The sequence below is a fragment of the Engraulis encrasicolus genome, chromosome 17, assembly GCF_034702125.1.
Source record: "Engraulis encrasicolus isolate BLACKSEA-1 chromosome 17, IST_EnEncr_1.0, whole genome shotgun sequence".
Classification (NCBI taxonomy): domain Eukaryota; kingdom Metazoa; phylum Chordata; class Actinopteri; order Clupeiformes; family Engraulidae; genus Engraulis; species Engraulis encrasicolus.
The window spans coordinates 54,071,631-54,088,937 of record NC_085873.1 but is presented as its reverse complement, the minus strand read 5'-3'; the positions used below and the strand labels follow the sequence as shown (position 1 = coordinate 54,088,937).

The 17,307-nt window shown below is 46.3% G+C and overlaps 1 protein-coding gene across 1 annotated transcript in view; it reads left to right on the top strand.

The window, feature by feature from the left end:
• Nucleotides 1-17,307, top strand: part of LOC134467115 (dedicator of cytokinesis protein 1-like) — a 551,248-nt gene that overhangs the window by 106,264 nt on the left and 427,677 nt on the right. The window contains exons 17-18 of the mRNA XM_063221037.1: nt 5,989-6,092; nt 8,071-8,254. Of these exons, the coding sequence (XP_063077107.1) occupies nt 5,989-6,092; nt 8,071-8,254 (288 nt within the window). The remainder of the gene's footprint in view (nt 1-5,988; nt 6,093-8,070; nt 8,255-17,307) is intronic.

Genomic DNA, 17,307 nt, shown 5'->3' with positions numbered 1-17,307 from the left:
CGCAACCAGCGACCATGCGGGTAGGCAGACAAAGCAGGAGTTACGAAGAGAGGCTACAGCTACTGTAGGCTACTACAGAATGGACCCTGCATCATTTTGAGGATAATAAAATGTCCTAGAGAGTTATTTTATCTTCTCCCTTAAATGTTGTTCAGTGAAACAATTGTTTACTTTGTTCAGAAGCACGTTGTGTTCGGCGATCTATTTATAAATTCTGCAACCAGAACAATGCTCTCACATGGTCTTGGAATGATCTGGTAATGTAGGCCTAGGCTACAACAAAAATCTATGTTTCATTGTGGTAAGTCATAAGTCAGACGTTCAGTAGCATTACAGCAGTCGTGTTTGGCTTTCTATTTTTATACATCTGTAGAACTCCAGCTGCGAGTTTCTGCCATTTCTGCGACAGATTCTGCCGTTTCTCTCATGAACAGCAGAGGGCACACTTCCGAAAATGCAAGCGAAAGCCTGTTAATGGCGCTTTTGACTATGAATGGTCTGCCACATTTTAATGGTTCTTGCGCTAAATGCACCAAAGTGCGCACGTGAAGTATGCAGAGCCCTTAAGGAGGGCAGTGAAGAGGAGTAGTGTTCTGTTGCCAAGGAAATAGATGAATTGCCCCAAATGTTTTTGTATTTGATATGATGGGCAACTTAAGAAATGATTTACGATCATCAGACTCTTTATCCAACCCAAATTAAATCCAACCTCAACATCATTAACACACTTTTTCCCCCTGCAAATATACTGTAGGCTTTTGATTAGACTACAAACAATTGATAAATTATGATCGTGATGATGATTATGAAATATGATAATAACGGTGCAGCTTCATTTTAGCCTTAAAATGGGCACATTTTTCTCATATTTAAAATGTGTTAAACACAATAACTTCTATATGTGCATTTTAAAATACTTCTTTTCAGACAAGGTCAAGCATAAAATCAGTTATGAATTCAATGGCAGTATCTCCATCCCCATAGAATTGTCTGTCAGTCATTTTATCATCTTTTTTTCCTCTTCTAGGTCACTATGACCAAAAACTTCTTGTGGAGGTCCTTTGTAGGTCCGTGTAACATCTGTCTGCATTACTGTGCGTGTTGGGCCTGCCTGCGCTACTCTGCTGTGCCCACTGCTGCCTGCTGCTGCCGCCTGCGTGCTGCATTACTGTATTTAGTGCTGCAGGCAGGGCCGCTGCTAAGGCCTTGGGGGCCCAAAGCATAACTGGTCAGGAGCCCCCCCTCATAATTAAATAATGAAAATAATAACAACAAAAAGAACAGCAACAACAACTTTTTGACTTTATTCATGATAGTACAGTGAAGATGGTGACAGGAAACGAGTAGGGAGAGAGAGATGGGGAAGGGCCGGCAAAGGACCCGGACCGGGAATCGAACCCGGGTCGGCCGCATAGTAAACGAGTGCCCTACCATTTGGCCACGGTAGGGCCATTATAGGTGAAATTAAGGTGCTGTGACTTCATTGTTGAATTGTAACCACTTCTGTCATCTTGTGTCAAAGCTGTGCTTTAGAAGGCCCCAGTTTTGGGGGGCAAAGTGGTTGAGGCCTCAAGCTACTTTGCCCCCAAATACTGAGAAAGTACGCTCAACTTCCAATTGTTTTTTTTTAACAAGGTCTTCGGGGTGTGAGCGAACAGTAACGTTCATTTTTCGTACGTAGAGAAGCTGCACTTCTCGGGTGTGGTGATTGTATTTTATTTCAGTGGGTTAGCATGACAGACAGACGTTTCGGCCTAAGCCTTCTTCAGCATCTGAGGCAGAGTAGTTATTCACGTCCACAGAGTACTTGTTCTCTTCCACAGAGTAGTTATTCACGTCCACGTCGCAGGCAGCAAGTCAACCAACCAGGGTATTCATGCAGATGGAAGGACGTTCGAGGTACCGGGACTCTCTCTGACCGGTTGTCCGTCTTTGCAGCACAATACATGTTGAGCTTGTTTATCCACATGGATGGTGATGCACAGCACTCTTATCCTGCTATGCAGTGACCTCCACACTGTCAAACCCAGGGCCAGGTTAATGCACAGACTAGATATGGCGGCAACCTAGGGGGGCCCACCTGCCAGGTGCCCCCCAATTGGACAAAAGTCAAAAATTGTAGAATTGTGACAAGATGCAATGTTGAAAAAAATATATTTTTATTGTTCAGTTCAGTTCAGTTGGTTGGTAGACATATTATCCTTAATTCCTAGTTAGTAATTATGACACTGTTTATGTAAAGTTGTCACAGAATTTGCCTTCTGGAGGGGGCCCCATAGCAACCGGTAGCCTAGGGCCCCACAGCAACCTGTAGCCTAGGGGCCCACAGCAACCTGTAGCCTAGGGCCCCACAGCAACCTGTAGCCTAGGGGCCCACAGCAACCTGTAGCCTAGGGCCCCACAGCAACCTGTAGCCTAGGGCCCCACAGCAACTTGTAGCCTAGGGCCCCCAGGCCATCTTTATCCGGCCCTCGTCAAACCACATACAGTATGCAAAGACAGTGAAATGAAATCACCTTCATGCTGTGTGTAGTGTACTGTACTGCGGAGTATAACACCACACACCTTAATCTCTAGCCAGGACACAAAAGCCTGCTGAGATTGCTTCTCTGGGGATTATGAAAATGTGCTATCAGTTGGCACGAAAAAAAAAAAAATCAGAAAAACCCTGATGCGTGTCTTCAGGTTATCTTTGTAATATTGTGTAGGTAGGTGTGAGTTTGATAAGTGGTGGGTGCTGTCAGCTAGAGAATGTTCTTTTCTTAAGAGCTTTTCGGAAAAGTTAAAACGAGAGTGTTGTTGCATACAAAGTAGCTTGTAGAGCAAGAATCATAAACACCAGTGTAGTAGTGTTCTAGAATGAATGAATGAATGAATGAATGAATGAATGAATGAATGAATGAATGAATGAATGAATGAATGAACGAGTGGCTGGACATGCATATGTAGTTAGTTATCTATATGTGTATGTATGTATTGGCTGTCTTTTAGATTGAATGAATGAGTTGAATGTATGGATAAGATGCTCTTTAAAATAAAAACAGTTTTTTATATTTTATTTTAAAAGCCCTCCTAGGGACAGGCATTGGAAATTAGCCAAGGCTATAAATGCTATGATGCCATTCTGCTGGGCTTTCATAGCCTACGTGATGTGTATCTGTCCCTATCAAATAAGCCAAACTGAAGCTGAAACTACACAAGCCTATCAGAATTCCATTCACATGGGCAGTAGACGGAGGCTTAACACCATTTCTCTCACATAGAAAACAAGCTCCCATCAGGAGCCCTGGGGGGCTCTAGGAGCCCTGGGGGGCTGTAGGTGTCCTTGGGGGCTCTTGGTGTCCTGTCTGAAAGCCTCGCTCGCAGGGATGCTGTTTATTTGATGTCTGCTTTTAGCACACAGGCATTAACTTGTTGGCATATGTATGAGTCTGATCTGGATGACGGAGGAGAGGAGGGTGTCAGAAGTAATCAGGGCCAACAGGGAGAGATCGCTAGATTGGACTTGTCAGACAGGCACATTTGGCACGCACGCACGCACGCACGCACACACACACACACACGCACACCGGTACATGCACACCCACACACACACACACACACACACACACACACACGCACACGCACACGCACAAGCACACATACACATACACATACACACACGCGCACACACAGGCACACGTACATAGGCACACGCACACTGGTACGCACACAAACACACACACAGGCACACAGACACAGACACACACGCACACATACACACACAGGCACACATACACACACTCACAGGCACACGCACACAGGCACACGCACACAGACACAGACACACACGCACACAAATGCATGCATGGACACAGGCACGCATGTACACACACACACACACACACACACACACACACACACACACACCGGCATGCCGACTCCATCATGTTAAGTATCTGCTGGCCTCTCCATCCACCCCTCTCTCTACCCTGCTGCTCTCTCCATCCACCCCTCTCTCTACTCTCCATCCACCCCTCTCTCTACTCTCCATCCACCCCTCTCTCTACCCTGCTTCCCTCTCCATCCACCCCTCTCTCTACTCTCCATCCACCCCTCTCTCTACCCTGCTTCCCTCCATCCACCCCTCTCTCTACCCTGCTGCTCTGCTCTCTCCATCCACCCCTCTCTCTACTCTCCATCCACCCCTCTCTCTACTCTCCATCCACCCCTCTCTCTACCCTGCTGCTCTGGCTAGAAGACTGTGGCGCTCTGTCTTCCTGTCTCGTTCACACACATGCGCACTCGCACGCACGCGCGCACAGACACACACACACGTACGCACGCATGCGCACACACACACCCAAGCACGCACATTTGACACGTCGTCTCTAGCATGTTAAGGATCTGCCCCTCTCTCCCCATATCTCTGACTGTCTCTCACTCACTCAGACGCACACACACACACACACACACACACACACACACACACTGTCCTTTTTTTTCTCTGTGTCACTATTGTTGTGGTAGACACAATGCACAGAGCCATTTGACGCACGCACACACACACACACACACTCTCTCTCTCTCTCGCTCTCGCTATCGCTCGCTCTCGCTCTCGCTCTCGCTCTCTCTCTCGCTCCCTCTCTTGCTCGCTCTCTCTCTCGCTCGCTCTCTCTCTCACACACACAGGCGCACTCAGGCGCACTCAGGAGCACACACGCGCGCGCACACACACACACACACACACACACACACACACACACACACACACACACACACACACACACACACACACACACACACACACACACACACACACACACACACACACACACAGCCTGACTCAGCACTGTGTTGACTGCAGTGTGTGAGATTTGTGTTGGGGATTAAACGGCCAGTTGGGCTGTTTGTGGCCCCTGTCAGTCAGATTGATGTGCAGTCCACCGCGACGTGCCGCATCATGCCGTGGCGTGTCCCCAGTCCAGAGCAGTGGCCGCCACCGCCATCGTGTCGTGTCTTGTTGTGCCATGTTGTACCTTGTCGTTCCAGGCCTGGCACTTGACAGCCGGCGGCCTACAGTACAGCACAGATTCAGCATCGTCCCTCAGTAGTCGTGTTGCGTTGTGTTGCGTCGTGTCGTGCCATGTCGTTCCAGGCCTGGCACTTGACAGCCGGCGGCCTACAGTACAGTACAGCCCCCACCACCACCACCCTCAGCATCGTCCCTCAGTAGTCGCGTTTTGTCGTTTTGTGTTGTTTTGTGCTTCCCAGTTCTAGAACTTTACAGCCAGCCTCCTCACTCACAGTGTCAATGCCACCCACCCTGCCAACTCGACACCCCCCCCCCCCAGCCTCTTTTTCTCACTGTCTCTCAAATCTCCCATGTCTACATGTCCTCTGTCGCCGCACAGACAAGGCCAATCAGAGGTGATCCTCACTGACTTCCACATTACACATCTCATGTCTACTTGTGTCCCGCTGTCGCTCCACAGACAAGGACAATCAGAGGAAGTGGTGTGGATTGGCACTGCCCTCACGATTCGATTCGATCACGATTCGGGACGTTTCGATTTGATTCGATGCGATTCGATCTGATCCGATTCAATTCTACAATGCATTGCAATGCATTACATTTCTACTGAAAGCAAAGCAAATGTTTAATCAGCCATGATGAGGCAATACCAGCAGTCAGATACTGAGCAACAATTTATTGGCTGTTTTCTGGATCAGTCTGGATCAGTCTGGATCAGTCTTGTAATGCTTTGAAGTACTTTTATTTAATTTAACATCTATTTGGTCCCGAAATATCCACGGAAGTAATTGAAACTTAAAAAAATTGCCGGATCGATTCTGGAACTTGCCGCATTGAATTGGATCGTCCATGCCCCGCATTGGATTGCATCGCCGAATCGATCATTGTTGACACCACTAATCAGAGGTGATCCTCGCTGTCTTTCACATTACACATCTCATGTCTACTTGTGTCCCCTCGCTCTCGCCCCACAGACAAAGACAAATCAGAGAAGATCTTCGCCCTGTCCTTCGTCAAGCTGATGAGGTACGACGGCACCACGCTGCGAGACGGCGAGCATGACCTCATCGTCTACAAGGTGAGTGTAACGGAGGCCAACTAGCAGAGTTGGCCGTAGAACAGGGTTTCCCAAACTGGAGTGCGTGGCCTGCCACAAGGGGATGTGCGGGCTGAATTGAGCAATGGCCGATATGTGTGTTTTATACAGCATTAATGAAAATTAAATCGTTTTTAATTGTATGGTAAATTGTATACTTGAAGAAACATCAACTCTAATGCACAATGATTTGTGTAGTGAAGCCATATTTGAGTGGCCATAAGTACGCCAAAACATTTGCTTAGGGGGTGCGCGAACCACATTGAAATCTACCAGGGGGTGCGCAAGGAAAACAGTTCGGGAACCACTGCCGTAGAACATTAGTAAGCATCCCTCCCACAGCCTCATACAGTGAGTGCATCTTAATATGGGACCTTGCCTCCTCCACTTGCTTCTCGTCATGATGACATCACTGACAACAGCATTATATTTCAATATCTTGCAAAAGCTCAATTGTAGAGTCTTTTTCTCGTGTGCAATTGTTATGGTGAATGAAAAACAGTCCCTCAAAAGTTGTTGTGGCTAGGCTGACAGCTGGGAAACTTTATCGTTTTCTCCACGGAGGAGGGGCCAGGAGGCGGGACGAGGAGACAAGCGCAAGTGGAGGAGGCAAGGTCACATATTGGGATGCACCCAGTATCAGTAGCGCTGAGCTATCGGTCTGGACCTTTAGAACCTCTGAACTAGGGCGTTGACTGGTGGTGAGGATCACTCCACTCCTCCAAAGAAAACTCCAACTCCCATTGTCATTGTGACACAGCACTCCACAGCACACAAGTGAACACTGCACACAACGAAATTGCATTTATGCCTCATCCGTGCAAGGGGGCAGCCCTCAGTGGCGCCCCATGGGGAGCAGTGCGGTGGGACGGTACCATGCTCAGGGTACCTCAGTCATGGAGGAGGATGGGGGAGAGCACTGGTTCATTACTCCCCCCACCAACCTGGCGGGTCGGGAGTCGAACCGGCAACCTCTGGGATGCAAGTCTGACGCCCTAACCGCTCACCCATGACTGCCCACCTCAGTTACATAGTGTGCTCTGCAGCCCAGCATATGTTCGCTTTTTTGTTGATCGCTCCTTGGTTTTTATTTAGCTTTCTTGTCCTTCTGTTCTCCCCCTCATTTCCTCCATCTGCCTCTTTCACACCTTTTAAATGAGATGACTTTGTAGTAGGGGTGGGCGATATGACGATATTATATCGTGAATCGCGATATTGAGTAAAATATCGTCTCGAATCTGCCAAAGTGGAGAAATCGTATAGATCGTCTTGCAGTGAAGATGTTTATTATCAGTATCAGAGTGACGTTTTCTCACTTGTGTTGTTGTCTTCACTTTATTCTTTACATTATTGTATTCCACTTGTACACTTTATGAGAGTATCATCAGTGTGTTAACATTTTATTGACTGCAAATTACAAATTGCAAGTATATGAAAGTTGTTTTTTGTTGTTTTTATTTTTTGGGTGGAAGATCGTGATAAAAAATCGATATCGTGATTTCATGTTAAAAAATCGTGATACAACATTTTTGCCATATCGCCCACCCCTACTTTGTAGCTGTCATTTCTCTTGGTCTTAGTTTATTTTGTGCTTTTCTCAAGTTTCCCCTTCACTGTTATGCGCTTTCCTCAGCGATTATGTCAATGTCGTATGTAATTGGAAACCACATTTTTATGTTTTTTTTTCTTTTTTTATTGTGTTAGTGGTAGAAGACAACAATAACAGATATGTGGCCTGTCTTGTTAACTGAGGTTTTCTTGCAAGACAGTTCCTGCATAACTTAAAATGTTGGGATGGCATGATCTCTTTCAATAATCACATTTTTTTAAAACAAACATTGCATTTGTTTAACAGTTTGGACATCTATGAATCAAAATCGATATGATTTTATTGATTGAACTGGCTCCATTTCCAGTCAGTCTAACATGTCGGTCGGTCGGTTGTGTGTTGTGTGTTTAGGCCGAAGCAAAGAAGACGGAGGACGCATCCCTGTACCTGAACCTGCCGGCCACCAAGGTGGAGCTGGAGGAGAAGGGGTACCCCACCACGGGGAAGAGCATGCAGAACCTGGGGAACTGCACCATCACCAAGGACTCCTTCCAGATCGCCACCCTCGTCTGCTCCACCAAACTCACACAGAATGGTACAGTAATTATAATAATAGTAATAATAATAGTAATAATAATAGTAATAATAGTAATAATAATAATAATAATAATAATAATAATAATAATAATAATAATAATAATAATAGTAATAGTAATAGTAGTAGTAATAATAATAATAATAATAATAGTAATAATAGTAATAATAATAATAATAATAATAATAATAATAATAATAATAATAGTGATAATAATAGTAATAATAGCAAGTGCATGCAGAACTTGGGGAACTGCACCTTCACCAATGACTCATTCCAGATCGCCACACTCGTCTGCTCCACCAAACTCACACAGAATGGTACAGCGGAATATTTATTTGGTCATCCAGAATGGCACAGCCTTTTATTTGTTCACACAGAATGGTACAGTAGCACATTTACATGACATTAAATTGCATTTGGCAGAAGCTTCCTAACCAAAGTGGCTTATCATCGAGGACTTAATCATAGTCAACATCACTAGCCGTTACAAAGTGCAGAGGAGATATACAGAACAACAAATTCAGACGCTAAGTATGATTTGTTTTTCTAAAGCACATTAGTACACGGTTTTGTAGAGTTACACACACACACACACACACACACAGACACAGACACAGACACAGACACAGACACAGACACAGACACAGACACAGACACAGACACACACAGACACACACAGACACAGACACAGACACACACAGACACACACACACACACACACACACACACACACACACACACACACACACACACACACACACACACACACACACCACACACACCATGCCATAGAGTCTGTCCTGGGACTAGGGCAGCTCAATCATCAGTGTAGTAGATGGTAACGAAAGAGAAGAGTCTTAACATTTAGACATTGAGTTGTTCCTGTATCACAGTCTCATGCCCTCTCTCGCTCTCTTGCTCCCTGCCATCTCTCCCCCCCTCTCCCTCAGTCTCTCTTCCTTTTATTGTCCTTTCTTTGTAACTCCCTCTTTTTTTCTCTCAGTGATTTGTTCCAAGGTGTCTCTGCCAAGTCTTGGTTTCTGAGATCTCACTACGGTACTTTTGTTAGTTTTGCTGTGGTCAGCTTTGCCTCCACTGTGACTTTTAAGCCCTCTCTCTCCACAAATCCCCGCTCTTCCAACAGCGGGGCTCGGGGGCTGGACTGGCCATCTGGCATAGTGGGCATTACCGGTTGGGCCCCGCACCCTCGTTGGGCCCCTATTGGCCATCTGGCATAGCGGGCATTACCGGTTGGGCCCCGCACCCTCGTTGGGCCCCTATTGGCCATCTGGCATAGCGGGCATTTCCCGGTGGGTCCCGCACCCTCCTGGGCCCCTATTGGCCATCTGGCATAGCGGGCATTTCCCGGTGGGCCCCGCAGCCTCGTGTGCCCCTATTTTCAGAGAAAACACATTTTTGAAAATAGGGGGGTCCACTGGTGAATCAGTTCTGCACCACTAATTATGAGGGGCCCCTTTAAAGGGGTATGCATGCTACATGCTACACATATCCATTGACTTTCAGTAGCTTAGCAACATGTTCCCTCTTTTAACTTGTCTTAAAGCAAGACAACGCTTAACATGAAAAACAAGACACTTTACCACCTTTATAAACCCTGGCCAACGATTTTAACTGTATTAAGCCCCAAAATACAGGCATATCCCTTTAAGCCAAGAGTTTCCCGGGTCCTATTTCTCCTCCAGTCCAGCCTTGGATTCAGGTTACCATGGGACTACACTGACCGCCACAGGCGCCTACGCTTACCCCCACTTTTAATAGTCTACAGAGCCACTGATACTACAAACCCACCTGGGTCTCTGCACCAAAAGTTTTTTTTTTTCCTGTTCAAGGTTCCTAACCCGTCTGCACCCATCTCCCTGGGTCTTCAGAACACCAGTGTACCCTTCAGGGTCTTGCAGATGAAAACACTTGCAACAATCCCCTGTTCCATCGGATCGCTGTGTTTTTTTTGTCTTTTTTGTCTTTCATCCGGACTGCCTGTTGTTGTCTAGCACAAAGGGGGGTTATAAAGGAAGTTACTCTTAGACAAATGGAGGGCACACTTGGAAAGGAGGCACCTGCCTCAATGTGTGACTACCCTAGTGGTGAGATAAAGGAGAAATACAGAAGTGGAATTTGGTACAGGGTCTTGCAGATGAAAACACTTGCAATGATCCCATGATCTGCTGTTCATAGCAGGGCTCTGCCCTACTGGTGACGCAACGCCTTCGGCTCAGCTACACACAGTAGGGCCAGGAGCTTGCTCAATCCCGCTACAGCGGGAACTCCACCCACTTTGTCTGGAACCAATGAACTGAGGATTTCCAACCCTCCTGGGTAGAGGCAAGTTCAAGGCAGTGACGTGGTTTAAGCAGAGACGTTCTGTTGGGCTATGAAATGTGTAGTTTAAACTTTGGCACATCCCTCAACCAGTAGCAAGCCGAGGGAGGCGGGTTAACCAGGACATGGAAACAAAGATCTTCCTGTATGGAAATGCTAATCGTTATAGTCCTGGTCAGACCAGAATCGCGGTAGTGATCTGAAGTCTATGAAAATCAGGCAATGGTGTTCAGTCTGATCGCTGTTTTTTTGTCTTTAATCCAGACCCTAGTCCCTTTACTCTTTTCCCCCTTGTTGTATTTTACAAAGGAGGATAATAAACCAAAGAGGTTATTCTTAGGTAAATGGAGCGCTCACTTGAAGAAGAGGCAACTGCCTCAATGTGTGAAATAAAGGGAGAAATATAAAGTTGGATTTGGTGCATTTCGAGTGCAGCGGTATTATTGCATAGACTTGAATGGTCTCTGTGAAGTGAAGGAGGAGGAAGAAGAGATTGAGGTTGTGTACAGGAGAGGATGGGAGGAGAGGAGAGGAGAGGAGAGGAGAGGAGAGGAGGGGAGGGGAGGGGAGGGGAGAGGAGGAGAGGAGAGGAGAGGAGGGGAGGGGAGGGTAGGGGAGAGGAGAGGAGAGGAGACGAGCTCTGCTCTCCTCTGCTCTCCTGTTCTGTATGCTGCATTAATCATAACGGCCGTATTTTGTGTACAGGCAAGAGATGCTGAGGCTGGACTGAACTGATCTCTCAGCTATGGCAGGAGGGAGAAGTTAATTGTAGCTCTAACCTCCTCGCCTCCTCCAGACTCCTCTCTCTCCCCGAGCTCACTGCGAAGAAAAGGTGCCTAATTTCGCAATTCACTGGGAATCCAGCGGGGGGGAGAGGGAGAGAGAGAAAAGGAGAGGAGAGAGATGAAAAGATATCCACTATTGAAGCTGCCTGTGGGAGAAAAAAAATGAACGCAGAAAGGAGACGGAGTGAGAGAGGAGAGCCTCTGAAATGAGATGAAATGGTAGAATTGCAGTCAAGTCACAGACAAGACAGACGACGGTCAGGTCTGAGGCTGAGTAGACACTGCTGCTACCGGAGAACAAAAATCTTTTCTTAATCAGCCTCTCGGCAGATGGAGAGGGAGGACGAAGGACAGAAAGGGAATCGCAGCTCTCTGTTATTTATCTGACAGATTCATGGGTTTAGTTTCATGGTTCTGGGAGGCCATTGTAAAAGCTGGCAGACTGCAGATTCGTACAGTAAATGTGGAAAGACTTGTCCAAAGCAGGCATGTTTACTAGTGGTGTCAACTTATCGACTGGGCTATGCATTGCGATAATCGATTAGGAAAATGCTATAATCTTTTTACAGCATATTTTTTTCAAGTTTCAATTACTTCCGTCTGCATTTCTGTCTAACCTGGTTCTCACGGGATGGCTGTTACCAACCATCTAGAGCATTGTCAATCGCTTTGCTCTGGAAAGGCGTAGGTGTGTTCAAAACAGCTCGAACCTGATTGGAGAATTCACATGGCTTTTTTTTAATCACATACTACTTCAACCACTGAGTCGTATGTACCCCGCCCCGCAATTCTGATTGGACAGGCTGTGATATATCTGATTCCGTTTGGGCTCGTCTAAGATTTCCAGACCCTCGTGCTAGCTCACAAAGTTTAACGAAGATGCACGAAGCACAAAGGGTCTGCGTGAGAGCCAGGCTAATTTCTGTCTGCAATGCATCATAAAATCGGACTGAATCAAATCGATACCTCGAATTGAATCATAAGGGCAGTGCCAATGCACACCACTAAAGCTTACATCTGAAGACTATGTCCATTGCAGATCACTCCAATCATAGTACTAAGCCTCTTGGTGTCTCTGATGCAAACAGTCGGACAATTATGTGCTCATCTTTTGATATCATTATTTTCTACAAAATCACATCGCACATCTGGTCTATTATGAAGCCTCTCTCACAATCGCACACACAATTGGAAGAGGCACTCAGAGAAACCACGGCTCTGTGAGGGCCTGGGAGGGTTACATTATGTCAGGGGATGTACAACAGTACTAAGGATGTGCTCTGTGGACCACTTTGTGGTGATCGGTGGGCAATGCTTGATGCTAGAGATAGCAGAGGCAGCGCTTCATGTCGCCCCCACCCTACTCCGCATGGGGACTAGGGATGCAAATGATTAATCGATTAATCGACTTTAATCGACCAATGCATTAATCGATTAAAAAACATTAATCGCAATTAATCGACAATTCAACTGACAAGAGACTCAGGTGAAATGGGCATATGAAGAGTGTGTGTGAAGAGGGGTGTGAATAGTGGGAATATGTAAATCACCTTTGGATTAAAGAATTGAAATAGAAATAATTTAAATGCAGTATTTTATGTACATTTTTTATTAAATTTTTTAGATTTAGTAGTTTATTTCCGAGAAACATTGAGATTTCGGGGGGGAAACGTCGCTTATGAGTTAATCGTAAGTCGATCGATAAGACTATCAACTAATGATTAATGAATTAATCGATAATTTGCATACCTAATGGGGACTCCAGACCTGAACAGACCGATGGGCGAAGCTTGTGGCCCGCTGATAACTCGGGACCTGGCGGGAGCATACAGAACCAGCCCATGTGCTCTGTGAAGCACTTTGTGGTGATCGGTGGGCTTGATGCGAGAGATAGCGGAGGCGTTAACCAGGCAGCGCCCTCATGTCGCCCCCACCCCACTCTCCATGGGCACTCTGATTATGGCAGCTCATGCTGCCTGTACCCAGACCTGACCTGACCAGACGGGTGGGCAATGCTTGATGTAAGAGATAGTGGAGGCGTTAACGAGGCAGTGCTTCAAGTCACCCCCACTCATGAGCACGCTGATTGCGTCATCTCATGCTGACCGTGACCAGACCGCACCAGAGCCAGCGTGTGGCCCGCTAACAACCTGGCACCCGGCGAGAGCAGATGCTTTTATGTAGCCCATGAGAGAGGCCTGTGTAATTTGGGCTGTGCGTAGAGATGAGGGCCTGTAGAGTAGATGGATGTCTGTTTTCGGGGGCATTATTTCACAGATTGTTTTGTTTTTGTGTGTGCGTATGAGTGTGTGTGTGTGTGCAGATGATACATTTTGCAAACCATATGAGAGTCTGTGTAATCAGGTCACCCAGGATGCAGACAGCCTCTCCCTCCTATTACCCAGGATGCATTGCAGACAGCCTCTCCCTCCTATTACGAGCCTCTGTGAAACAAAACTGCTGAACTGCTGAGAGCTGCAGGATGCACAGAACTTCTGTCTGCTCCTTCTGCCTTGCTTTTCTCCAAAGCCCTACCTACAGCTGCAGGCCACTTTATTAGAATAGCATGAAAAAGTTCATTTATTTCCATAATTCCATCAATAATGTTAAAGTGTCATGGATTGTAGATGCATGGCCCAGTTGTTTAACTATTCCAATCATTCAAGTTTTTCTTTTTACACAATTTGGCCTTCCAGCTCAAAAAACCCATGAATTGGGAAATTCGCATTATTAGAATATTGTAATAAAATCACAATTTTCTTCATCAAAATTAGTTTCACATCAGTGCACATCAAATCAGTTGAAATTTGGTACTTTCTACATAACATGCAATGTTCAATACTTGGTTAGGACTCTCTCTGTCTTAATAACGGCCATCATTTGCTGAAGAAAATTGTGATTTTATTACAATATTCTAATGATGCGAATTCCCCAATTCATGGTTTTTTTGAGCTGGAAGACCAAAATGTGTAAACATAAACAATTTAATGATTGGAATAGTTAAAAAACTGGGCCATGAATCTATAATCCATGACAGTTTAACATTATTGATGGAATTATGGAAATAAATCAACTTTTTCATGGTATTCTAATAAAGTGGCCTGGAGCTGTATATCTACTGTAGAGGGATTGCTTTTCTCCAAAGCCCTACCTATAACTACTGTTGGTGTTGGGGTGTAAATCACAGCTTTTCTCCAAAGCCCTACATCCTCGCTGCTCTAAACTGGCCTTTCTCTTGCTGGCGTTGCCTTTTCCCTTTTCCCAGTGTGACACGTCTAGTTTAGTGTTAAGTCTAGGAGTACAAGACTGTGTGGAACAGGGGCCCATGGAGACTACTGTATACATTTCATGGTGACCTAACAGTGACACAAAACAAAACTCCCTCGAACAAGAAAATACCATAAAATGGTCTATTCAGGCAAGAGAGAGCTCTCTACATGCATACCAGAGGTAGCATTCAGAGTATGTCAAATTAGTACCATGTTGACCTGGTCTTGACATAGACCTAATGTTACCGGGCGAATACACTGGCCGCGACAAGATTCAAGCAACAGAGAATCGCTTCTGTGCAACAAGAGCGATACGAGCGATTCAAGCGAATAGAGTATGTCTGTTAAAAGCAGAATGCAAGCATTCCAACATACCCATTGGCTGTGGCCACTGACCTCTATACAGTCATTGGCTTATGGTGGGTGTCGCTGAACCGTGACATAGCTAATTTGCATAATATTCCCAGCTCTATTCGCGCGACTCAATACAAAGTCAATTACTTCCGTTGCTCGCCTCGCTCATGTCGTGGCCGGTGTATGTGTGCGGTTACGCTGCAACCTAGACTGTAGGCACATGCGTTCATTTTTGAACTGCAGACCATGATGATTTGGCTTGGTCTGTTTCACACCAGTATATTTCCGTATATGCACCCTCAAATGTTTGTTTTCTGCGTTAGTTTAGGATTCCTCTTTACATGCGTGATGTGCACATAGCTTGAATAATTTCCCCATGTGCAATTCTTTGTCTTGTGAATTTTGACTTTGTTCTGTCACTATAAAATGTCTCCGTTTGGATTGCTTGTCTGCATGGCGCAGCTAATCTACACCTGGTTTAGTATGCAGAGGGTGCACACACTGGTTGGAACGAACTGTGAGCTGATGGAAAATGTCTGGCTTCTGAGTGTTTTATGTTCAAACATGGAAAAAAAATACCAGGGTGCAGTTCAGCAAGTGAAGAGAGAGAGGCTCTTTACCAGGGTGCAGTTCAGCTAGTGAGTGAAGAGAGAGGCTTTTTTGTCAAGGTTGCGACAGGCCCTGATGTTTTCCGCCATCTTTGTGATGGTAATGCTTCTGAAGACTCATCGTGGCGAACCCCAGACTTGGATAACAGAACTTTCCGTTGTAGAGAGAGAGAGATACACCACTTTTGTTTCTTGTCAGGTTCACTTTTTAGAGGCAGGGAAGAAGAAGAAGAGAGCAGCAGAGAACAGCACCTCTGATTTCTGGAGTTATTCTTATACGAGCTCAGACATGCTCCCCTTGCTATGCAGCACAAGTCCTCCTAGTGCGGGGGTTCCCAACACGTGGTCCGGGGACCGCTAGTGGTCCGCGGCAGAGCTCAGGGGGTCCGCAAGTGAAGGGGATTTCTACTTTTCAAAGACACGCTAGTAGTAGACTATAGTTGTAACATTATTACAAAGCTAAACATAGCTGAAGTCTCATGTTCGCCGCAATAAGTCAGGATTGTAAATGTGAATAAAAAGTAAGGTGATCTACATCGAAATCAGCAGTGTCAAATAAGCACTTAACATTTTTTGGGGGACAAAGTGGTCCTTCATCTGCAAAGGTTTGAGAAACACACTCCTAGAGCCGGGCAGGAAGCGGTCAGAGAGGGGCTAGCCTCCATCACACTGGGTAGCGTTCAAGCTCTCCGGTCATGTCCCAGATTAGGTGGTGTCTGTCGTTGCATCTCTCCGTCCTTATTTCTTTTTTTCCTCACACGCTGGACGAGATGAAAGTGGCATTATTCAAGTCGCCCGCTGTGTCTTCCTTAGCTGACAGATTGGTGCACAGTGGTCACCTCAACAGATGTCTTGCGTGCTCTTGCATCCTCCCTGCGTGTGTTGTGGGGAACGCTAAGCTAGGGCCGCCGCTAGACATCAGCAGAGTACGCAGAGCGCTTAGGGCACCAACCTGTGCTTGGGCCACCAACAACTTTACCACTTTACCCCCACTTTGCCTCTTAAATTGATATGCACTTAAACACGTCATGAAAGAAAAGCTCCCGCCAAGTTATGCTTAGGGCCTCCGAAACCTTATTATAAGGGGGGGGGGCTCCAAAACCTTATTATAAGGGGGGGGGGGGGGGGGGGGGGGGGGGGGCTCCAAAACCTTATTATAAGGGGGGGGGGGGGGGGGGGGGGGCTCCAAAACCTTATTATAAGGGGGGGGGCTCCAAAACCTTATTGTGAGAGGGCCTCATATGCTAAGGGCCTCGGAAACCTTAGCAGCGTCCCTGTGCTCAGCTGTCTCCTGGGTGAGAGCATGGTGGATGTGTGATGTGTAGCGGTAGTGTACGTGCTGAAAATAGGAATATTAAACGGCCGGCAGTGAGTCACTGAAGATGCTCCTCTGCATTCACGTCAGTCAGAGTCGTGACATATGCTCCTTCCTGGTGTCAGTCCATCAGAGACGTGTGTGTGTGTGTGTGTGTGTGTGTGTGTGTGTGTGTGTGTGTGTGTGTGTGTGTGTGTGTGTGTGTGTGTGTGTGTGTGTGTGTGTGTGTGTGTGTGTGTGTGTGTGTGTGTGTGTGTGTGTGTGTGTGTGTGTGTGTGTGTGTGTGTGTGTGTGTGTGTGTGTGTGACATGCTCCTTCCTGGTGTCAGTCCATCAGAGACGTGTGTGTGTGTGTGTGTGTGTGTGTGTGTGTGTGTGAC